At 36.6% G+C, this 25765-nt stretch overlaps 1 protein-coding gene across 1 annotated transcript in view; it reads right to left on the reverse strand.

Moving 5' to 3' along the window:
* The window catches only part of LOC142350377 (chloride channel protein ClC-Kb-like), a 121660-nt gene that overhangs the window by 35254 nt on the left and 60641 nt on the right, over window positions 1–25765 (reverse strand). The window contains exons 8-11 of the mRNA XM_075402224.1: window positions 16269–16382; window positions 12982–13069; window positions 3883–3990; window positions 3341–3512 (exon numbers count right to left, since the gene is read on the reverse strand). Of these exons, the coding sequence (XP_075258339.1) occupies window positions 3341–3512; window positions 3883–3990; window positions 12982–13069; window positions 16269–16382 (482 nt within the window). The remainder of the gene's footprint in view (window positions 1–3340; window positions 3513–3882; window positions 3991–12981; window positions 13070–16268; window positions 16383–25765) is intronic.

Consider the following 25765-nt stretch of genomic DNA (forward strand, 5'->3'; position numbering starts at 1 on the left):
AATTAAGAAAAAAAACCAGAAAATCAATGTCAAAATGCCGCATGTGAACAAAAAAACCACTAGCGAGAAAATAAAATTTATATCAAACAAAAAAATTAGGCCTAGAATGAGCTGTGAATGGATTGGGAAAACCATTTAGAAAAGCCGACCCCAAAAATCGAAAAAACAGCAAAAATCAGAGTGAAAATGCCGCATGTGAACAAAAAACGACTACCGAGAAACCGAATTTTTGTTCTAACACCGTTTTCTCACTCTACTTTAAAATTAGAGCAAAAAAATTTACGCCGCAAAACCACTCGCTTTTTCGCTCCATTTCCTGTTTCGGCGTGACCAAAATCACTACTCCAATTTGACTTCAAAAATTATGAAAATGTGTGAACAGATCTTGAAAAAAACATAACCAGAAGAATTCCGGAAACGACTCGAAGTGGAATTCCACTTAAATGCCATCCAACTACTCGTCAGACAAAACCTGTCTCCAATAATTTACGATAATCTTGAAATAAATCATAAAACAAAAAGGTAAAAAAATCAAATCTATTAAAATATGATTAAAAATCTGATCAAATTCTGTCATATATGGATACCCCAAAAAACTATCTCTGCCACAATTATTTCATCATTACAACTAGTATTTACTCAAACCACTTTTGAGATTTTTTCAAAATATGGGAAGCCAAATCATGAAAAAATAATTCTTACAAACAACTTTGACAAAAAAAAATGGAAAAAGTTAATATATTTTTTAACATTACAAAATCACATAGATCCAAACAAAAATTCTTTTCAGCCAATAGGGTACCCAGATGCTTGCAAAACATTAGGCAAGTCATAATAGGTTAAGAAACTTGTCTAAAGAACAGAAACCGAAAAACTGCAAAAAAATAAGAAAATTAGTTCCAATTTTCGGCATTTTTCATATTTCTCAACAAAAAATGCTTCATATATATATAATTGTAACCACGTATTAACTAAAAATTGCCCAAGTAATAGGGGTATCTCCAATATCCATTTGAGGCAGTAAAACAAAACAATAGTAACAAAAAATCGTAAAAATTAGCCCAAAAATCAGCAAAATACATGAAAAATATCCGAATTAGCATAAAATTCATATAAATTTTCAGAAACCTTCAAACCACTACCAAACTCAGCCTAAAAATAAAAACAAATCAGAGCCAAACCTATTAACCAAAAAAAAATTGAGAAAAAACTGCTTTAAAATGCCGCACCTGAACAAAATATATCGCTCGCTTAGAGAATTTTTTTCACACCTCAATTTCTCGCTCTCTAGAATACAGCGATATGAACAAAAAGCCACTCTCTTTTCGCTCCACTCTTTATTTTGATCAGCAGCAAAATCACTCCAAATTTTTTCACGTGTTTCATTTCCCGCTTCAAAATTCACTCCAATAAAATTAAGTAAAAAAACATACCAGGACAAGTCCTGACGTACAATTCAAAGAATTATCATTGACTAAATAGAAAAACTAATAACCTAGAATGGACTATGAGTGAATTGAGAAAACCATTTTTAAAAATTCAGATCAAAAAATAAGAAAATAAACAAAAAATCAATGTCAAAATGCCGCATGTGAACAGAAAAACCACTAGCGAAAAATGAAAATTTTATTCAAACAAAAAACTAGGCTTAGAGTGAGCTGTGAATGGATTGGGAAAACCATTTAGAAAAAAGCCTATCCAAAAAATCGAAAATAGAGTAAAAATCAGTGAAATTGCCGCATGTGAACTAAAAACCACTAACGAGAAACCGAATTTTTGTTCTAACACCGTTTTCTCACTCTACTTTAAAATTAAAGCAAAAAAAAATTCACGCCGCAAAATTACTCGCTTTTTCGCTCCATTTCCTGTTTCGGCGTGACCAAAATCACTACTCCATTTTAACTTCAAAAATCATGAAAATGTGTGAACAGATCTTAAAAAAAACATAGCAGGAAGAATTCCGGAAACGACTCGAAGTGAAAATCCATTTAAACGCCATCCAACTACTCATCAAACAAAACGTGCCTTCACTAATTTATGATTATCTTGAAACAAAGACATGAAACAAAAAAGTAAAAACAATAAAATCAAATCTGTTAAAATATGATAAAAAATCTGATCAAATTTGGTTATAAATTGAGATCCCGAAAAAACTATCTCTGCCAAAATAACTTCATCAAAACAACTAGTACTTACAAAAACCACTTATGTGAATTTTGAAAAAATACATTAGGCTAAATTATGAAAAAAAAACAACTTTCACTGAAAAACTGGAAAAAGTTACTATTTTTTTAAAATTTCAAAAACACATAAATCCAAAGAAAAATTCCCTTGAGCCAATAGGGTATCCAGATGCTCGCAAAACAATATGCAAGTCATAATAGGCAAAGAAACTTAGCTAAAAACAGAAAAAAAAACGAAAAACGAAAAATAGTTCCATCTTTCGCCATTTTTTTGTCATTATTCTCAACAACAAAATGATTCTTACCCACGAAACTGTAACCAATTGTTATCATAAGTTTGCTCACGTAGGAGGGGTTTCCTCAGTACCCATTTGAGCCAGTAAAGCAAAATAATCGTCAAAAAAGACGCAAAAATTAGCCCGAAAATCAGCAAAATACATTAAAAACTTCCGAATTATCACAAAATTTATATTAATTTCCAGAAACCTTCAAACCACTACCAAAACCAGCCTAAAATTAAAACAAAATCATAACCAAACCTCTTAACCAAAATAAATGAAAAAAAACTGCTTTAAAATGCCGCACGTGAACAAAAAAATTTCGCTCGCTTAGAGAAAATTTTTTCACACATCAATTTCTCGCTCTCTCAAAAACAGCGGTATGAACAAAAACCACTCTCTTTTCGCTCCGCTCTCCGCTTTTGTTCAGCACCAAAATCGCTCCAAATTTTTTCACGCGTTTCATTTCCCGCTTCAAAAATCACTCCAATAAAATTGATTTAAAAAAAGGACTTCTCCAATACTCCTCTTCGAGTCGTAAAAAGACAGCGCCCCAGTAGAATTCAAATTCTTTGAATTGTAAAAAGCCAAGAGCACCGCAATATAGCTTCGCTCAGCTTACAGCTTCGCAGCTATAAAAACTTTGGATGACTAAAATAGGAGCGCAATAACATCCAACCATTAGCCTACACGGCTATTAATCATCTAAAAACTAAGGAAACTTAGCCAACTTTCGTTTCATTTGATGCGTTCCGTAAAACGTCAGTAATCACTTACTGGCCAGAGCAAAGCAAAATATTTCAGCTCATGGGCTTTCGTTTTCGAGTAGCCAAAAATTTAGCTGCAAAAATATCACAACAGCAGGTCATTTCAACATACCTGATAAAAAGGACAATATGTCTATGGAAGAACACGTAGAAGGCACCAGCGAACCCACAGATGACTCCGATAAACGCGAAGATGAAGAGTTCCAGAGGGTCGAAGGGGATCTCAACTGGGAAGTTGGTACTGAACAGGGCTGTGATTGTCTTCTCGTTGTCCGCAAACATTCCTTTAACACAAAATGTGGCAATATTTTACAATTAGGATCTATTCCACTTGGTTCACCCCACCCACTTTATTGATCACATAACTTTACGCTTCGGTTATGCAACTAAAAAAACTAAAGCACACAATCTCCGAAAGCGGTCCGGAAAACTCGCGCAAATTGCACGACTCGCAAGCTTAAAAACTGATGAACTTTACCATAAATTAATGACCAATTTAGTCACTTTTTGAGACAAGGGGGTCGTAACCGGCATATGGACAAACTAACAATTTAGTCACCTCAGGGTTTAGTTTTTTCGAGGTTCGCTGTTTATATTAGAGGAAGAAATTTATATTGGAAACATTAGAGCACGAATAACTAGAATAGAACTAACCGATTAATTGAAAGACTAGAGCACCGATTACTGCACTGAAGAATCCTCTCCAATAATTGCGAACTGCGAAGTAGGTGGCCGTCACCTCTATGCTAAACAAAACACCACCTGAAATACGAAAACAATACTGCAAATATTTACAGATAAATACTATTTTTGGTTTGAAAACATGTGAATTTAAAAAAAAATGATTGAGATGTATCAGGAAATATAATAATAAACAAAGTAAAAAAAACATAGCAGGACAAGTCCTGAAATACAATTCAAAGAATTGAACCAAAAACGTAGAAGTACTCTATCTGACCAGAAGATCAATTGATCAATGCCAGCAAAAAAAAAATAAAATCATCTAAAAAAAAATAGAAATTAAAACAATTAAACTAAACAAAAATATACTCATGGCTAAAACTATTGAAGCTTTTACTTCTAAAGCAAAATTTGATAGCATTAAATATACCTATTCCAAAAACATGTTCAGAACCAATTTTTGTTTCTGAAATCGGCCCAGTATTATATCTGCAAGACCTGAAAAAAATTCATTGGCACTTGAAGATCGATTAACTCGGAAAAGGCCAAAAAAATTTTTGAAAAAATGAAATCAATTGCAAAATCTAATGAAATGTTGCCAAATATTATGATATTATTATCTTCAGAATCATTTCTGTGTCTCTAGAGGATATCCAGTAACCCAATTCAAAGCCTTAAAACACAATCTTTGGCTCAATAGGCAATAATTATTCGTTCTATTAAAATGTGGAAAACCTTTCAAATGCCCCAGCAATCACTTCATAAACCTGGATACTATCAAAACCTTGATGAGGTTACCTGGCTACTGAGGCACGAAAAACTGAATAAAAGACAAATGTTTTGAAAAAACTTGAAAATTGCAAATTTTATCAAAAAATTGCCAAAAACTCGAAAAGTTAAATTGCTGAAAACAAATCCATTGCAACTAACAACCATGCGCTAATTTTTTATCAGACCGTGGAATAGGTTTTATGGCACTTGAGAATGGGCAAATGTCAAAAATAGACAAAAACTTTAGAAAACCTTAAAAAAATTGCAGATTTTATCGAAAAAATGGTAAAATTCGAGACATTAAAATATTGAAAACCAAATCATTGATGCTAGAAACTATGCAGTGCTCTATTATTAAACACTAAAGGAGATTTCATGGCCCCTGAAGCGAGAGAAACTCAAAAAACGATAAAATTTGTCAAAAAACTTTTTAAAAAATGCCAAAATTGGTATCATTTTGCGTGTTTGTGTTTGTAGTACCAAAATATAAGCTCATAAAATGGTCATAACAAGTAATTTTGTTTCGCGAAAGGCCTTCATCAACACTTAAAAACTTCAAACTGTGATTAGTAAAACAAAATCACAAAAAACATGAAAAATTGCACCATTTTGAGCCCAAAACTACTAAAAATGACCTTTTAGACTTAATTTAAGGCCATCAGCTGCACCACTATATGCACTTGAAGGACTACTAAAGTCCACTTTGGGCCTCTAATGAAACTTAATGCCCGCTGGGCTTTATCTGTTTATACCGTTTTGAAAGATCAAAGTCATGGAAAAATGTGTGAACACATCTTAAAAAAAACATAGCCGGAAGAATTCCGGAAACGACTCGAAGTGGAAATCCGCTTAAAGGCCATCCAATTACTCATCAAACAGAACTTGCCTCGACTAATTTAGGATTATCTTGAAACAAACCATAAAACAAAAAAGTAAAAAAAAAATTAAGGAAGAATAGAAACGGCATTCAAAAACAAATTAAAAAAAAACAATATAAAAACTTTTTTTAACTTGTTTTTTTTTATATTACAAGGAAAAATAAAGCCAAATAAAATTCCTTTGCAATTAGAGCAATGAAAAGCTCGCAAAACATTGGGCAAGTCATAATAGGCTAAGAAACTTGTCTAAGATTAAAAAAAAGGAAAAACTGCAAAAAAATAAGAAAAATGGTTTAAAATTTCTCAATTTTTCTGTCAATTTTCCTAAGAAAATAATGAGTTATAACAAGAAAACTTTAGTCAATTGGTATCTGAATATTTCTTAAGCAACAAGCTTCTATCCAAATCCCACTTAAAGCATTAAAACAAAAAAACGGGCAAAAAAATCATTAAATTTTGTCTAAAAATCAGCAAAACTGATCAAAAATCTCCAAATTAGCATTAAACTCAAATTTACTACTTGAAACCTTCAATTCCTACCAGAACAAGCCTGATTTCACACATCAATTTTTCGCTCTCTCAAAAACAGCGGTATGAACAAAAACCACTCTCTTTTCGCTCTGCTCTTCACTTTTGTTCACCACCAAAATCACTCTAAATTTTTTCACGCGTTTCATTTTCCGCTTCAAAAATCACTCCAATAAAATTGATTAAAAAAAGGACTTCTCCGATACTCCTTTTCGAGTCGTTAAAATACAGCGCCCCAATACAATTCAAATTCTTTGAATTGTAAAAAAAATTAGGAGCGCTATGATAGCCGGCTGAGAAGATGAAGGCGGCTATTAATTAGGAAATCTATATTCTTCGTATTAGTTGTTCGCACTATACTTAAAAAGTAGGACATGGGATATCCTATCTCCGATTCACGCTGATTGGGTAGAAAAATCTGTTGACGTATGTTTGAACAATAAACTATAGAGCAAACTATTATAAATATGCTTTCAATGCCAATGAGCATAATTAAATCAAATTTCAGTGTTTTTAATGTAACTGTTATTGCTCAATCCTTCAGAGCCGTAATATATTTCTAGCTTAACTGTTCCGACTCCAGTTTTAGGGGTGAGACTATATGCTCAACTGGGTTTCTGTTCAGTCAATTTTGGTCAGTCGCTGTAAAGATCGTGAGTGGCATCATTATAAAGGCCGTCAAGCGTACGAGTATAGAATTTAAGCGTTCTATTTTAAGCTTTTTAAAATGGCATTTTCCAAAGAGTATTATTGGCAGTTTTCTGAACAATTGAAATTACGCTGTGCTTCTGTCCACATTTATTGCCATCTTCGGTCAATTTGTATTAATTTATGATCAATTATCTTACAATTTTAAACACTGCCATGTTTTAGCAGCCGTGAGGTGATAACCTGGCTATCATTAGTCTCATCCAGGCTTTTGGATTTGGAAATTTGAATTTGGGTTCTTCTGTTTTCGAGATTTTTTCACGTGCAGTCATTTGTTTTCTGTTTTCACTTTTTCTCGTTACTTTCCGTCACTGAACACTTAAGACGATGCATGTTTTCAATTGTTCATAGATACTATTACCTCAGTTGGTCTGTGGGCAACTAAAGGTTTTTTTACTTTCCATTATCTTTTCAAAAACTTTAAAATGTGAATTTTGGAGTCTCAATACTGACTGCGTCTCATTGAAGATCTAACGAGGTCTAAATCAAATAACATAGCCGGCGGAATGCCGGAAAATAGCCACCGTTGATGGCCTTGATTCGCATGGGGATTGAAACAAAAAAGAAAAGAAGAGATAAATTGACAGATTTTTTTCTGTTTTTTTTTCAGGGTCAAAAAATATTCGAACGAATTTGGCGAGCAATTTCAGTTGGATCCTAAAACTATACTTAATTCAGCTTCTAAACTGAAAGCTAATCAGCTTAATACCAATGTCAGCTAGCAAACACTAATGAACTTTGATAACCAAATTCTCAATTACTTAATGACCGGGCTTTATCGGTTTATCCCTTATCTTTTGATTTTGATCTTTTACCTTGACTGTATTCGCCAAATTGCGTAAATGATTTTAAAATTCATTCAGTTGAAACATTGAGTGAAATAAGTCAGAAGTCAAACGTGAAAATCGTGACTCATTTAAAACGAAAAACGTGATCAAAAGGTAAAGCGAATGAAAAGGAAAGAGGAGAGCGCTTTAAAAATAGCCGTTGGGAGTCTGACAGCGGCTATTAATAAAGTTTTCAATTAATAAAATATGGTATTTCAAACTTTTCGTAAAAAATCATAAAATTTTTTATGTTTCGACCATAATTGTTTTTAGTAGATTTGTCACAGCCTGGAAACGTGATTCCTAACGTCTCATATATGGACCTCATATATGGACCTCACTAATGGTTTGAGAGCTGATAGTTTATGTGACTGACTTTATTTCTCTTTAAATAGTGAATTCTCAGTTTTTGTTAGTTTTTTGTGTTATTTTTGTCGTCTTGTTCTTAATCTCAATCGAAGCCTTGTGAAATTTCGTGTTTTTACTATATTTGGTTTCTTCTACCGTCTTATAACTTAGAATGATTGGTGACAAGTCTCATTGCCTTTCGAGAGAGGCATGAGTGGACCTTCTAAGACTATTTGACAGCTAAGGGCTTTTAAACTTTTTTCGAAAACAATAATAATTTCAAATATTTTTTATTAAAAAGCAGTTGAGTAAATATTTGTCCAAATTAACCTGATTAATAAGAATTCCGAGACTCTTCCTCTGGAAAAAGGAAATATTAAGCTATTTTTGTTTTATTGCGTTTTCACAACAAATTCTGTCAGAAAATGACTGCATTTTTTACCGATTTTTTCTTGTGTCCAAAAAAGTTTTCAACTTGTGCGTGCAAATTCAGTTGGATTCTGAAATAATACTTCATTCAGCTTCTAAACTGAAAGCTTATAAGCTTAATTCTAATGTCAGCTAGCAAACACTAATGACCTTTGAACATAACCAAATATCCTCGGTCCAATTGCTCTCAAAGGACCGGCGAGCGGTTGGCTTCGTCAGTGGCTAGGCACAGTTTAGTGAGGCTAGCTTTAGCTTAATTGAAGGGGCGTGAGGTGAGCGCAGCTGGGGAGGGCAACAGCGGCGAGGGGGCACGGTGGGAGCGTGATCTTTGGCTGCATGGGGCCCTTACGGCCTGAACGATGTGCAGGGTTGGGGATTGGGGGTGGGCTGATATGGGGGCGGGGTTGGGGGTGCGGGATCAATTTCTAAGTATCGCCTTTCATATCATAAAAAAGTCTCCAAAACAGTTTCTGTGAATCGCACAATTGGAGACTAGTGAGCTGAAAGGCTCTATGATAACTTATTGCACACTCAGCGCTAACGCTTTATCCCGTTTCTGAGGACAAAAAACTTAAACAGGTCCGACAAAAAATCGCATAAAAAGACCATTAGGATTAATATGATTGGTACAAACTTCGTTTCAGAGCAAATAAAAATGATTTCCTAGAAAGTGCTTGTGAATTCATTTATGATAAAATATTTCTACTATAATTCAGCGAGGGAAAATTTAACGAGGGAAATAGATGATGACATCCCGCCACATAACAGCAGCTGAAGTGCGGCATCAACAAGAGTCAAAGACGAGAGAGAGAGAGAGAGAGAGAGAGAGAGAGAGAGCGATAGTTTGAGAGAGATAAAGCGTGAACGAGAAACAGAGGGAAAGAAACTCCAACCGACAGAGAGAGAGAGAGAGCTATCAATATTTTCCATGATGGGATTCGACTCTGCAAGTTCTAGTTTTCTAGCCTTGTTTGTAATTAAGTCAAATAAAAAAACTGAAAATTGCAAATCTTAAAAAAGAAAGTTTCCGATTTCTCAGTGTAAAAAAATTCAAAACCATTTTTTGTCACTGGAGTTCTGTCATGTAAACCATCGACAATACTTAAAAAGTTTTGCTGGCCAGTAATGATCGTTCACCTCAGAAGAGGACAAAAGCAAAAATATTTAACAATTTTGAAAACAATTGCAAATTTTAACAAAATCCTGCTAAGAAAGATCATCATCGGTTTATCCCGTTTCTTTTCATTCTGCTCTTCTGCAAATGACCGTATTCACTACATTGGTTAACTCAAAGCGCAAATAAAAATATAAAATCCATTAAATTGAAACAGTGAGTAAGTCACGAGTCAAGCGTGAAAACGAAAAACGTGCTCAGAAGGTAAAGCGAATGAAAAAAAGTCCTGACATAAAATTCAACGAATTTTCATTGAATAAACATACAAAACTAGACCTAAATTGGACAACGAATAGACTAGGAACACCATTGAAAAAAAAACATCCAGAAAAAAATTGAAAAAAAAAACCACTAAAAATCAATGTCAGAATGCCGCATGTGAACAAAAGAACACTGGCAAGAACGCAAAATTTTGTTCAAGCACCATTTTTCACTCTACTTAAGAATTAGAGCGAAGAAGTTCACGCCGCAAAACCGCTCGCTTTTTCGCTCCATTTCCTGTTTCGGCGTGACCAAAATCGTCAGTCCAATTAAACTTCAAAAATCAAAAAAATGTGTGAACAGATCTTTACATGTGGACATTTCACATTAGTCATTCGACTAATAAATTATATTACTGCTTCTAATCAGGCACTTACCCACCCCAACATCAGATAAAAACTTTTTACAAAAAAAGCAAAGAACAAAAAAAGAGCCCAAAAAATAAGAACTTTGTATTATTTATTATTTCAGTGAAAATTGCCCTCTCTGAACTTCAAGGGCACCTTTCAGAAAACAGACCTGTAAAAAGCTCCAAACTATAGATTGAACATGAAAAACTACAGCGAGAAGCGTAAAATGAGCAAAATTATTTAAAAAAATCGGTCAAAATTTGCCAAAATTTACTCAATTATCATTTAAAAAAAAACATCAAAATCAAAAACGATTATATCGAAAGCCAACGAAAACCACTTCAACAACTAATTTGAACCACAGAACTCCCCAAATGCTCTAAAAATTTGGAGAAAATACAAAAACTGCTAAAAAAGCATACAACATGGCAAAATTATTTAAAAAAAAAACAGCTCAAAACTGAATCTAAAAATCATTTTTGATTCAGATGTTTAAAAGCTTTCATAAGCGCTATTACTTGTTTGGTTATGCGATACAAACATCTTTGACTGAAAAAATAGGAGTTTAAGCTTAGAAAAAAACTGCTGCAAAAATGTCGCACTTTATCAAAAAGTGCGTTTGCTAAACGAAAATTTTTTTACACCTACATCTCTCTCTCTCTCTCTCTCTCTCTCTCTCTCTCTCTCTCTCTCTCAAAAGCACCATGAGCAGAAAACCAACTCTTCCCTCCGCTCTTCAGCAGTTTGACCTAAAAACTTTGTTTTCACGCATTTCACTTCCTGTTTCAAACACACTCCAACAGAATTACCGATCAAAAAAGACGCTCCACCAATACTCTTCGAGTTGTAAAAAAGACAGCGCCACAGTACGATTCAAATTCTTTGAATCGTAAAAAATACAGCGCCACAATACGATTCAAATTCTTTGTTGTAAAAAAAAGGAGAGCCTAAATAATAGCCGTTGAGAGGCTGGCGGCGGCTATTTATCAACAAATATCAAAAATATCAACTCGCTTACCTACTAGCTAGTTGAAACCACACATTAGCTAATCCTAGACCTCGCTTTCAGCAATATATCGGTGAATCAAAACAATATACAATCTTAGAAAATACAATACGACACAAATGAGGAACACAAACCCTCATGACAATATGTTTTTGGCAAAGCCATTACAATCAAAAGTGACGTTTTGATAAGTGAACCGAACTGAAACTGTGCGTCATTAGAAAATTCTTCTTACCTTTCAATAATAGCTTGCGATGACCAAATAAACTGACCGAAAAAAATGAATCTTATGAAAGTAGGCGTTAATAAAGGCTGAGTCGAAGTCATTTTAGAAACAGTCAAACACAAAGAAATACGCATTAGCATGAAATACAACACATTAACGTAGCCAGGAATACTTTCGAACGGCAGGCGGGGCTCGATGTAGCCAGATTAAAAAGGGGCTTTGAATTATGTTATTAAAGCTTACTTTAGATTTACACAGCAATAATTTAAATTGGAGAAAATAAAACCAAATTTGGCATACTTTTCAGTTGACTTCAAGGAGCACACGGACGTAAATTTAGTTTAACGGCTCAACAATTTTGCAAACGCAAGAAATTATGGACGAAAATATCGATCAAAAAGTCAAAATTGGTCACATCAGAGAGCATTGACCAATATTCCCAATTGAGAAATTAAATTAGAAAACAACAATAAAAACTGTAAACATAACCGACTTACCTCAGGCGGATTGCTCTCCAGCGACTGGCAAGCAATTGGCTTTGTCAGCAGTTATTTGCTGCTAAGGGAAGCTATCTTAAACTTAAGCTTAACACAGTGGGGTGAGGGGGTGGAGTGCGCGGGAAAGGAGGGGGGGGGGGGGGGGGGGGGAGGGAGCGCACTGGATTACCGATGTAATGAATTGAGGAGGGCGGACGAAGGGAAGGGTTGCGTAGAGTGTTCAACCTCTGAGAATGGCCCTTCAAACCATGAATTCTGCGTCTTCCCGTGTTTGCGGACAAAAAGCCAAATCGTCAGACAAAAAAGCTATCACAAGACAATTCTGTTGTATAAAAAAATTGCATGCAAAAGACCAGAAAGTCCCTGTAATTGCTACAAACTTCGTTTGAGATCAATTAAAAAATGCACGATAAAATTACACCAAAAAATGCCAGGAAAGAAGCAATTGGATTGAGCCTATTTTTATTTCCGTATACAGAGCTCAAACGATGGCAGCTCAATTCAATCTCCTCGTGTTCCACCAGTTTATCGCATTTCAAAGTATCAATTCTCACCAAAAGATATGATATGCGGAAACTCAAAATTAGCATATTTTTTTTCTGTGGATCGACGCCTAAAAATATCATCCATTTTGTTCGTTTCCCCATTTTTCCAGGGAAAACCCGTTTTCAAGAGAAACGTCATATATTGTGAGAAATTGATATGCATAAAATCCCTCTGCAAAAGTATTCCAGTCTGAAAGGTCTATTAAATGATACCACTAATGTCTATCTTCGATGAATTTTTTGGGACTTCAAAATTGGGAGAACAAAAAGAGCCGGGTTCTCGTGCAAAAGCTTAGTCATTTCACGAGGTAGTAAAAACTACATAAAATGAAAATTACATGGATAAGGAAGCAATCTGACCATAATAATTATTACACCAATCTGGGCAATCTACCTTTGTACCCATTCGACAATTAATTAAATGTGAAATTTGATATATGGAGGAAGTTAAATATCTATAGAATTCCAATGACAATTGACAAGCATCGTTTGTTTCTAATGCTATAGAATGAGAGAGATCTTACCTATGGGTGCTGCGAAGTTGCAGGCGACTCCAACTGCACATGCAGCTGCCAACATCTCCGTGTTACGCGTCGGATTCCGGTAGAAACCCTAAAACACGAGGAAATTTAAATGTTGACATCAAAAACAAGCAGCATGATCTTATACAAATTCTTCAAACCATCAAACTTTATAATTGGCGTATTCGCACTCATGGGCCGAATACTGATTCTTTATTTCTGACCATACAATTAACTGAATTGCAAACATAGCCAGCAGATTGGTAAAAAAAAATAGCCGGCGCTGACACCCTCCAGGACCATCGGAGTTGAAAGAGAAGACGCCGATTTTTCTACGTGTCAAAATGTGTTCTCATTTGGTGTGCAGTTTAAGTTCGACTACACAACTATGAACTCAGATACCATGCACTATGAGTTATTGAAGGGGCTTTAATGGTCTATCGTGTGTCGTTTGATTTTGCTCTTTTGACTACATTTAATGGAATTTAAAATCCATTTAGTTGAAACTGTGTTGAAGCTATTTAGAGTTAAATCCGATCAAAAATCAAAAACAGTCGAACAAAATTATAGTCAAATTCCCGCATGGTAATAAAATCCTACTAAAGAGAATACAAATTTTTGTTCAAACAGCGTTTTCTTACTCAACTTTAAAATCATAAGTTTCTATTACCATGCGGGAATTTAACTATAGTTTTGTTCGACTGCTTTTGATTTTTGATCGGATTTTGTCGTGACCACAATTATCACTTCAATTTATTTCAAAAATCATGGTGATGTCTGAACCGATATTAAAAAAAGAGAGTGCGTCCAAAACAATTCAAATTATGCGAATTATATAAACATGGCAGGTTAAAAATCGAAACAAAAACAGCAAAAAAAACAGAGCTAAAAAACGTAACATCTTGGTATGAGTCAACAAAGCACATCCTCAATGCGCAGAAAATAGAACAATTTAAATATTCCTCTAGGAAACTAATGCTGTAAAAACAACCAATCGTAAGAACACTTTCATAAAAAACTTTTGACACTACTCGTCCTGAGATTCCATACAACAACCAAGCTTTTACTATACAACAACCTGGTGGAAATCTATGACACAAAAATGAAGCCAATTATGAGAAACTCAGCGAATACCATAATTTTATTTAAAATTAGTGTCGTTATATTTACAACAAATACATATTTATATACTGCAATTCTTAACCATAACATAGCATAACATAAAAAGTTAGTGGTTAAAAAAAACTTGTATTAAACTCATTAGGTGAAATAAAGAACAAATGAAGAGAGCCGATTCGAAAATTCACTTAAAAATATAAAAACAAATAGCATCCAAGTTTTAAAATCATTATTAAAAGCAAAGCCGCTAAATTGACCACAACTAGAACGCCGAGGGAAATTGTCATGATTGAGGTAAAGCGATGAGACCACAAGAAAGGCAAAAAACGGGCTAAACAAAAACCCATTATAATTTTTAAATATAGCCGGCAGATTGCCGGAAAATAGCCGCCGTTGACGCGTATGATGCACATTGGGATTGAAAAAGAAAAAGAAAAAAGGAACAGACAAAGTGACCATTTTTTTCTATTCTTTTTCAGTGTCAAAAAAATTCCTAATTTGGCGTGCAGTTTCAGTTGGATTCTAAAACTATACTTAATTCAGCTTCTAAACCAAAAGCTGATAACCTTAATACCAATGTCAAAAGGTAAAGCGAATTAAAAAAACACATTATAAGTTTTAAAAAATGACAAAAAAGAGCTAAAAACGGTTATCTATATCTGCCGGTCTTTCAAAAACAATTTTCAAAGTGAAAAAGTCATTCACTGAACGCAGCGCATGATCAAAAATTTCTCCCACCTAGAAAAACTCTGTTCACCATGACAGCTTTTCTCACATTTGCTTTTAGCTCAAAATGCCGCATGAACAAAACTACTTCCGGTAACAAACCAAAAAAAAGACCGATAGAAAAGCAATACTCCTCTTCGAGTCGTAAAAAAGGAGAGCTCCTAAATAATAGCCGCTGAGAGGCTGATGGCGGCCATTGATAACAAATAGTTTTTTGGTAACAAGAGGTCAGAAAAATTTCTGCAAGTCTTTTTTAGTAGATTCACTTATGCCTTAGCAACCGATCAGAACTCTCATTAATGAGACTAAGTAATAAGACAAAATGAACAAAATTGAGACAATAATTGAAACAATTATTGTCAAACTCCTAGCAAACTTTATCTTTGAACCAAAACGATAAACTTAATCCACTCAAACCTCATAAGCAACCTGTCAAAAATGAAATGATAGGACACCAAAATGAACAAGAATTACGGGGAAAACGACTGAATTCTCATATTTTTCGAAAACAATTAGTGTCAAAGACAAAGAAACAATTAGCTGTGAACTGAATCGATTAACCTATGGCTCAAGAGCAGCTGATCAGAGCTGTCATTGATTAAACTAAGCGATAAGACAACAGAAATAAGAAAAATCGAACAAAAAAAAATGTTTATATTTTATGACAACAAATAGTGTTAAAGTCAAAAAACCATTATCTACCCGTTAATCTATTCAAACGATTGAAAATATGGACAATTTAAACGGTTAAAGGGTTGAGGGCTAAAAACGCGTCTTACACATCAAAATGCCAAAAAAAGCAAAAATGTATCTAGCAAGTCTAATTGAGCTTAGAATATTCAAAACTTGTTCAACGACAGAAGAAAATCACAAGGTTTGCAAGTGCAGCATTGACTTTTACATCCTGTTTCAGAACAACGAGACCGATTAAAAACAAAACCGACACACGTCAGGCCAATCGCTCTCAAATGACCAACGGGCGTTTAGTTTTGACAGCCCTTATTTGGCTTCGGGAGGATAGCATTAGTGAGCGCATTAAGGTGGGCGGTTGAAGCTAGAGTCCGGGTGCTGAGCCGAGTGCGTTCTCGAGAAGTGGGTGGAGGGGGATCGACGTCGACGAGTGAGCCGGGTAGTTGGGGGGGGGGGGGTATTGGAGGGGCGTGAGCAGAGATCTAAGAGCTCTAAGCGGCGCCTTAATGCGCCTAATTCCCTCTGGACTTCACCTGTTTTGAGGACAATAAATTAAACGTGTCAGCCGAAAAGTCCGTCACCCAAAAAAATCGCCTTAGAAAGACCATAGAGATCCAATATAATTGCAACAAACTTCGTTTGAGAGCAATCTATCACCATACCCCAATATAATTTCGTAAAAAAGGAGAGCACCTAAATAATATCCTTTGAGAGGCTCACGGATGCTATTAAAAATAATTTATAAATGAAGTTACCTGAAATGAGGTGACAACTGTGGAGAGTTGAGTTGCGACCATGCTGGCAACGTGAACAAACGGACCCTCCTTACCAATTGGCATCCCACTTCCGAGGGAGATAGTGAGGCCAATCTGAAACACACCCGGTTACAAACAAACAAGGAGGCTTAGCAGTGAGCTTCACATGATCAAAATCTCATTTTATTTAAGTCAGATCACTGATTGAGTTTTGTTGATTCAGTTTTGTAGAAAATGCTTATGATAACTCTCTGCAAAGCTATTCTGTTAGGAGTTTCCTACTAATATTTAGGTTCCGTGTGCAGTTTTTATGTTTCCTTTTCAAATATTTTCTTAGGTGTTTAGGTTCGTAAGCGTCCGGTATTCTGCTAAGATGAGAAAACTTCACAAGTTCTGAGGATGGAAAATAGCACTAAGTTTCACAAGAATCAATTGAAGAATGAATGAATAATTCGTGTTATGCATTTCGTATTTATACTTTTTATTTACATTTTTGTCCAATCAGAATTGAGTTCATTCTATTAATAGATAGTGAATATTTTATAAGTTTTATTTGAGTCTTCATGCTCGATACTGCGGCTATCTAGAAAAGCGTTTAGCATGGGTTGGAAAACCCATTAAGTAATGAGTTTGAGTCTCTGTTTCAGTTTTCATCAAATTTTTCAGTATCGATTTGGTTTATTTGGTGTGTGGATTTGTCAATGTTGGCGTCAGTAGTAGAATAGAGTCCATTAGTTGCAGTGTGACGCAGGTGATTAGAAGTCAGATTTGCATAAAATTGATGGAAGTTTTGTGGTGAATGGAATTGATGGATGTGGTGCCATAGTGTCCTTTCCTGATTGGATTTGTGGGCTCAGGGGATATAATTTGACAGAAATTGAGGTAGATTGATGGAAGGGAGGGTTATTAATCAGAGATTGGAATTGCATTTGAATAACTAATGTATTCTATTTGCTATCGGTCACGAGATTTCTTTCAAGAGTTGGGGTAGGGGGCATACATTGAACTAGTTTTTTTTGTCTTTTATTATATGAAACGTTTGTTTTCGTTATTCTGAAGCCTCGTTATTGTATCAACTGTTTGGACTGTTATATTTCAGACTAAAATTGGTATGGCGAGACAGTTATTGGGAATAAAATATTCGAATGTGTTATCAAGTCAGTCAGCAGAAAGGTATGGTTAAGAACAATATGAGTATGGGTTTCAGTATGATTATTTTCTCTAAGAGATTTGATCTTTTAGATCAACACGACAGAGAATGGAATTGGTGGCATCTATTAAGAGTTTTAAGGGGGAGTATTGTAATCGGGAAAAACTAATGAGCATTGGGTGGAAGGAAGTGCCTTGGGTAGATGGCACTGGTATTAATAATTGGGAGGGTTTGAAATCGAAATTAGTAACTGAAGGGCGGGGGGGCTTAGTTGGGGCAAATGGTTGGCCTAGGGTGCCACTTGAAATAAGGAACGAGGAGATAGTGGGCCTAAGTAATGATTTCTGTAGAAGTATTAGTGAAATAAATAGCCTGTACGAAGTAAGAGATTTTCTGTCGAATTTGTCAAACTATGAACAGGCCTCGCGTATTTATACTGAGGTGTATCCCTATCAAGGTTTAGACGATTCAGCGGGCTGGACTTTTAATGTTAAGGGAATTTTAAATGGAAGCGTGCCCGAAAATTTGCTCTGTACCAGAAGAGATGCTATGGTACAGTTTGGTCCATGGTGGACCCGCGCCCATATTGAAATAGGCGGTGACGATAGCATTTCGAAAACAGTAGTGGGAGAGAAACTGTTCCTAATTTGCGGTAGTTACAAAACATCGATAGGGTTTGACAATGTAATGGGGACACCTCAGTATTTTATGGATTTGATTAAGCGAGGGCCTAACGCTAGTGACTTAGGGACTGATATCTGGTTTTATTTATCAAATAGTTCAAGGGTGCTCTGTCAACCCGCCCTTTGTAGCCACGCTGTTTTGACTATGTCCGAGGGTGTTTCTCTAGTAACTGGTTGGGAGGCGCAAGATTTACAAAATGTTGATGTGGGTCGGAGAACTTTCAATTCCTTTGGAATTGGAGTACGTAAAGGGGCTGTTAAGAAAATTTTAAATGATAAAGGGAAAAGAGGTTTACTCGAATGGGCTCTGGAGAGGGATATAAAAGTAGGCGGCTCCACTGATGTGACAGAGCACGTTCAATCATTAGTGAGAAATGATTTGATAACTAAGACTAAATCATATAAGCGTAAGCCTAAGTGGGGGGGTAAACGAAAAACAGCCAAAAGTGACGACATCGTGGACGATGAGAGCAAATTCGTCTATTCTTTCCTCCCGCCAAAGGATTCAAGTCTCCTTTAGGGTGAGTTGTGATTATTTCTTTATCGCATTTTTGCTCACTTTTCTAATGTATAAGTGGTTGCCCGACCTTTTAAAGATTGTTATTCCGAGTTAAGATTGTGATATATTTCTACAAATATGGTTGAAAAATAATAGTTTGATGCCAATTCAGGTGCAGAATAATTGTTTTTGAGAAGAAATCGATCTTTTTGTCAATTCGACGTACCCAATTTGATGTAGGGTATTCGTTAAAAAAATAATTGCCCCGTGTTGGGAAGTACTGCTTCAGAGTTAAAGGTAAGTTTTTTGGGAAGAAGTAAGTGTAATTAGTTAGAGTTTGATGTCAATTTACCCGCGTAACACTTTTTCCGGAGAAACATACACTTTTTTTTAAGAGCTTTTCTCTCACCTAATATGTTGTGCTGAGTGGTTTGTAGTGGTTGTTCGCGCTCTCTTATGCGGTCTTCGATGATGACAGAGGTCTAAGTAATTAGATAAGAATGAGTACAAAAGTGTTTTGAACGGTAAAAAGGGGTTAAATGTGAGTATTCTGCTTTTTTTGTAATTTTCTAAGTTTTTGTTAAGAATTTGTAAAAGGAATATAATGGAATCTTGTTCAATATGTACACACAAGGTTTACATCAAAATGCATTTTAGTGGGGAATGAGATTAGTGTGAAGGGGTATGAAGAGGGGCGGGTCGAAGTAACAGGGAATCATTCATTGTGTAGTTCGAATGTTGGTTCGAGGGTGTCGTTGCTGGGGTTTTGGAGACTGTCGAGAACTTGTTGATAGTCAAAACAGCTGGGGCTAAAGGTGACGGTCTTTAGGGTGTATCCCGGGTCAACAAATTCTACAAAAAGGGAAATGGTACCGTCATTGCGGACAATGTAGTCGTCAAATGTGACTAGCATTGCTCGGCGACCATGACGCAAGTAAAGGTACATGGGGAAAGGGAGAATATTTGGGAAGTAACCTGCGTCATGGTCTTGTCGGTAAATATCCCAATTAATGAAGGGCGAATTTACGTTATCGTTCAAATTACTCATTTTAATTGATATTTAGTAATTCAAATTCCCCGTGTAAAAATTCCTCTGTGCTAAGTTCTATAAATGAAATAACGTCAGTGTAGGAGGGAGAATTTTTTTCGAAAATTACTTTGTGGGTAGTATTTTCCAAAGTGGTTACCCAGAATAGAATGGACTCGTCAGGAAATTTAAGGTACTGATCAAAATAACATAAGGAAATATTAAAATCTATATAAAAATACATAAATAGGGTAAATCGTGTGGGTATAAAATCAAAATATGGGAGAGTGTCTTCATAATGTTCGAGTGAAAGAAATTCGGGGGTTGAGGACCTGGACATTAATGTGTTTGGGATTTTAGTTCGGGATTGTCTATGGCGAGTAAGGGGGTTGGCTGAAGGGGGAACTTGCGATTGGGGAAGGGGTTAAAGGCTCATCTGAAATAATATCGTAGTCGGGGGATTCTGGGGTGTCGGGGATAGGCTCGGGTTGCTGTGAGTGTTGAGGGAGGCTGCCAATAACTAAAGGATGGTGAAAAATGAAATCAATGTTGGCGTTTTGGTTATTGTTATTTATGCAGTTTTGGATTTCTGACCAAACGGGGGATGTGTAGTCAATTATGACAGGGTATGTGTGCACGGTTACTGTGTCGTTTATAATAAATTCCCGGCGTATATTAAGTTGGACAAGGGGTTCCTGGTGTAAGAAGAAGGAGATTCTATAACTGTCGATTGTGGCGTTGTAATGATTAAGGGATGTAAAGATTGGATTTTGTATTTCTATGAAAAATTCGTAAATTGGTTCAGCCATTCAAAGTTTTGTTTTTCCATACAATTGGGTAAATGCTGCTACTGGAATCTGTTTTCTGCATTCAAGGAATAAATAGTGAAATAGTGCATTTCCCCAAATATTTCCGCTTTTCTGAAATTAATTCCTTATCCTGTGATTGGTTGGTAATTCAAATTGCCATTTTTGCTTTAGCTTTTTGCAATTCGTGTATATTTTTCATTTTTGGGGGACTGAATTTTGTTGCATTTCACACGTTCGCTTCCCCGTGTGAGGTTAAAACTGTATTTGATTAAGTTTTATTTGAAATTACTTTTATTTGATGCTGTTATGTGGCAGGTAAGTTGATTTATCATTTTTCCCCGTTGTTTAGAAGTGATTCCTTGGTTGTTGTTTTGTTACTAGAGTTTGATGGTCCTTGATGTCCTCCTTTTGGATTTGAAAATCAAAGAAGCTGACAGGTCTGCTTTTGCTCGAATATTAAGAATACCGTTGTTGCTAATTTCTGTTTCGCGTGTTTTTCCGTTGGTTTTTATATTAATGCTGGACTGCGATTATTTAGGCGCAAACTTTTTTAGCGCTTGAGCTGATAACTAAGCCGCGTTTTGGAGGCTGATGAGATTAGCATTGTAATGTAAGAGTTTTCTTTTTTTTGTTTTCTTTTAAGTTTCCGGTTTGTAGATTTTGTCCCCCAATTTTTGAAATAGTATCTTTGAGGAAAGACTTAGGAAAAATTTTTAAGCCGGGTTCCACGAGGAGCCCGGGGATCCGTTATTCTTTTTTTTTTGAGTCCGAATTTTGGGCTGAAAGTTTGAGGGTCGTAGCTCTTCTAGTTTTCGAGATATCGCACTTTAAAGTTGAAACTTTTTTCCGACACTTGTAATTTTTTCCAAAATTAGTCTTCCCAAGGGAAAATTTCTGGACTTAGGCGTTTTTTTTTTCGAATTTTTCGTTGCGAAAAAAAATTTTTTGTTTTTTTGTTTTTTATAAAGAACTTTTTGAATCCTTATTAAACACTTCCGGTGTTCATGGTTCTGAGAGGGTACGCCCCGTAATGGGTTGGTAGTTTTGGTTGTGCATGTTCTGGTATATGAGTGTAAATTGGTTGAGAAGTGACTGGCGGAGGTGTGTTAAAATGTTCAATCGTTAGTGTGGGCTCTTCCGATCTTTTCAGACGTTTGATGTAGTCCCTCAAGAAGGTGTAGGGTGTACGTACTCGTGTGCTATCGTTGTCCTGCTGGGTGTCAAATTCGTTTTTAATTTCCAAAGGCAGAACAAGTGAACATTTATGTAGTGGGTGTTCAGGATGCTCTTGTAGATATTCATAGTCATTGATTGCAACTACTTGCACTGGCTTCGTTTTGATCTTTCTCCCTTCGTGTGTTATTCGGAAAGGAAACCTGCGGTGTAGTCTTGCCCATTTATGTAGAAAATGTGAGTATGTGAGATGCAGAAAAACACTTATCAGGAAAGAAAGGAATCCAAATAATAGTGACATCTGCCATGGAATGTATTCTTTCAGTCTGTTTTCAAGCTTGGGCTTCAGTGCTTGAATTTTCTACAGAATTGGTTGGGCTATCTTTTCGATCGTTTGTTTGCTGGTTCTTCTTGAGTCAATTTGTTGGAATTGTGGCTGTATCTGATGTAGAATTTGGATTTGTGCTTCTGATCTTGATGAGAAACTTGGCAATTCTTCAAGTGGCGGTAGGAGGTTAAAGATGGTACTTATTGGGTCAGGTAGTTGGAAGTCAAGTCGTATTCCCGGTACCGAATCGCAAGCTGTAAGATCTGATCGTAAATGAATGTTTGGTTCACGTAGTTGTTTTCCACATCCCAGTGTAATGATGCAAACTCTGCATCCAGGATGTTCAATCCTTGCTAAGGGATTGCTGCCATTCCCTGCGCTCTCGATGAGTGTGTAGTCGTCGCTTGCCGACGTAATTAACCAACGACCGAAGCCGAGATTGCGAGCCTTTTCAGTCAATGGCAATTCGATTACATCCAATTGACAGCGTTGCAATGCAAGTAGCTCGTCGTCGTGGTATAAAAGTGTAGCCATGCAAGACTGATAAGTCTGCTCTGTAGGTATGGCTTTTGTGCATATTGCATATTTTTGGGACCCAATACAATTTTCGAGCTCTTTGTCATCGATAAACGCGAGTTCTTCTCCGTCGTCCGAGACGGCCATTTATTTGGCTTCAAGACGCCAAACTAATGCTTTGCCTGTATCCCCGTCTGGCATGGGGATGGGAATGGCATGCAGCACATTCATAACTGTGCTCTTTGATGCCATCGGTATGGCCAGTGTCAGGATCAGACCTGATTCAATTGCCTCAACTTGTGTGACCAATTTTGTTTCATAGTACGAGAGAATGTCTTGAATTGGTACGGCAAGTGACAATCGGTCCTGTAGCCCATTTTGTTGTAAGTGTACCATTGTAAGAATTTCATGGAGCTGCTGACGAGGTACCAGCGACATAGGTAATAGCTGGTTCATGAGTGGTGTTAGTGAATTCAGAACATTAATTCTAAAGGTGTACAGAGCTGCTCTGTAGGTTTTAATGTCCGCCAGAATTGTCTGAAAGATATTGCTTAAGACAAGACTGTGTTGGTTTATTTGTTCGCGTACATAAAGGTATTGTAGGCAGTTTCTCATATGGTGGACATTCTGACGGAGCGCAGTGAACTGCCCCTCTGCTAGCTCCCAGTTCCTGTTTTGGGTTTTAATTATCTCGTCCTGCGCCTCTTTTATTGCTTTAAGTTCTCCTGAGACCACAAAGAATTTTTCGTTCTGTGAAGTTGTTATTTGTTCGACGTGTTCTGTCAGGTATTGGAGGTAAGCCATGGCTTGTCTGATGTTTTCTTGGTTTCGTTTTACCCGTTTGTCGCATCCGCCAAATACCGATTTGATAAAGCACAGGAGTTTGTCTCCTGCGCCAATGCCAATTCCCAGAACTGCAGCAGCTGCGGCTGCAGCCGCTGCTGCCCTTGGTTTTCGAGAAAAAGTTGTGTCCGTTGCGGCGTGTGAGCGGAGGAGTTGTGACATTTCTACTTTTAAGGATTCGATATCCTGCTGTGCGAGTTCGTTTTCCATGATAGCTTGTTTCGCGATCCATTGTAAACCAGATGTTGATTCAGTCATGTTGGTATAATTGAGTGGGCAACCATAATTCTTTGAAGTCCACATACTTGCCAGTTCTCGAGTGAGATTTGTAAGTTTCGACTCTACTGTTTTATTGTAGACTGGGTAAGGGACTAGGATTTCTGTCTTTACAAATTTTTCTGTTCAGAGAATTTTCTGATGTAAGTTAAAAATTACACCATCTTTAGTTGCCACTGCTGGCTGGTTACTTGAGGTGGTTTGAATATTTGTCAATAAGTAAAGTAGGAAGCAGGTTATAGCTTGTTCTGGAAGGTAATTGAACATGGTTAGTGAATGGGGTTGTTTTTTTTTCCGAGTTGAGAATGCTGCTGATTTCGAAGTGAGTAAAGTTGAAGAGTGATTTTTACCAGTTATTTTTGTGGTATATATAGTGAATACAAACGATTGTGATTGGGCGAGATAATAGCCAATAAGAAAGGAGCAGTAAAGTAATGACGTCATAGTAAAGAAACTTCTGTATCCGTTGCGTAGTCCAGAGTTTGATGAAGATTACCGTCAATTTGTTGCCTATGGAGAGTTAGTGGAATGACCCGCCTTCTGTTTGGTAAAATGGGACCTAGGTCTATTAATTCTCTGGGAGGTACCCTATGCCTTAATGGCGATGAGTGCCTAGGACCTTGGAAATTAATGTCTGAGTCAGTTTCTGTTGTTTCGAGTGCTGGATCGTCGTACGATGCTACCTCGTTATATTCTTGGGAGTTGGTTACTGCTAATTCGTTTGCTGAATTTCGTAGAGAATCTTCCATTCCTGGTGTTTGTTCAGTTGCATCATTGTTTTGGGGCATTGAAGTGTTGGTTTCCGCAGAATTGAAGGTATCATCGATGTTTGCCGAGGCTATTGAGAAATAGAACTCAAGCGAGGACTCGGGGTCACTGGTGCTAGTTTCTATATCGCTATTTTCTGCATCACTGAAAGCAATGGAGAGGTCAGGGTCAGGGTAATGACTGAGTGGGAAGTAACTGATCACTTTCACTTGCGGATCTTCTTCGGAGACTTGTAAGCTGTTATATACTGAGTGCTCTCTTGCCAATGCAAGGTGGTCGCTTCGTCTCAGGTTGTAGGGTCTTTGTGAGCTAAATCGTGCATCTGTTTGAGGGAAATTACTGTTCGCAGAAAAGACGTAGTCTCCCACATCTATTGTTTCTAGTGTTTCTCTTGCTTCAGACGGCACTGAGCCTTCCACAAAGAATGTATTTTCGTCGTATATAGTTTCCTGTTGTATTTGTTGATGGTTTGTTGGCGGTTCTTGTGCTGAGAAGCTCGCCGTTTGTACATTTTGATTGAAACTGATTGATCTGGTTTCTGGCACTGTTCTGGGTAGAGTCATTGCTTCTTGGTTGATGTGGTTCTCGATCTGGTTATCGAAGAACTGGGGTTCTCGTTCCTCTTCAGGGATTGAGGGATCGGCCTCAAAATTTCGAGGGTCGATTGATTCTAAGTCTTGGATCTCATATTGTGGCTTTATTGGTCGCAATCGCATTCTGTGTACACATTGTGTATAGTTTGTGTTAATTTTCCGCACAATATAGTTGGCATTTGTGAGTCTCTTTTCCACTCGGTACATAGGAATCCATCTGCTCTGTTGTTTGTTCATGGTTGCGATTTGTGTTGTACATTTTGGGTCCAAAATGAGGCAATAAGTTTGTTCTATCAGAGGAGATGCATTGGCTTTCCTGTCGTAATATTTCTTGTATTTGAGGTATGAATGAATAAGATTTTCTTTCACGGAAGCGAATAGCTTAGTTGTCTTATCCTGGATTTCCTTTATGTAATCCGATTTTGGCTTGTGTTGCCAAAGACGTGTGTTTTGAAAGCGTAGGTCGAGTGGGTTGACTGGCGTGCGTCCGTGAAATACGTCTGATGGCGTACACCCTATTGCTGGAGCGTAGGTAGTGTTGTGTATGAATACTGCAATGTCAACGTATCTATGCCAGTCAGAAGACGTTTGGTTTTCATTGATTCGCAGAATTTGTTTGAGTGGGGCGTGGTTTCTTTCGAGTAATCCAATTGTTTGTGCGTGTTTTAATGTGCAGTGTTTGAGTTTGATCTCAAGAATTGTGGCGAGTTCGCTCATTAAATGTGACGTAAAAGCTGTCCCTAGATCGCAGATTATCTGTGATGGAATGTATGAATGTTTCAGGAAGATAGAAATAAGCGCTCGGGCTACAATGTCGGCGTCACCTTTCATC

The sequence above is a fragment of the Convolutriloba macropyga genome, chromosome 12 (genome assembly GCF_964194025.1).
Source record: "Convolutriloba macropyga chromosome 12, txConMacr16.3, whole genome shotgun sequence".
Lineage (NCBI taxonomy): Eukaryota > Metazoa > Xenacoelomorpha > Acoela > Convolutidae > Convolutriloba > Convolutriloba macropyga.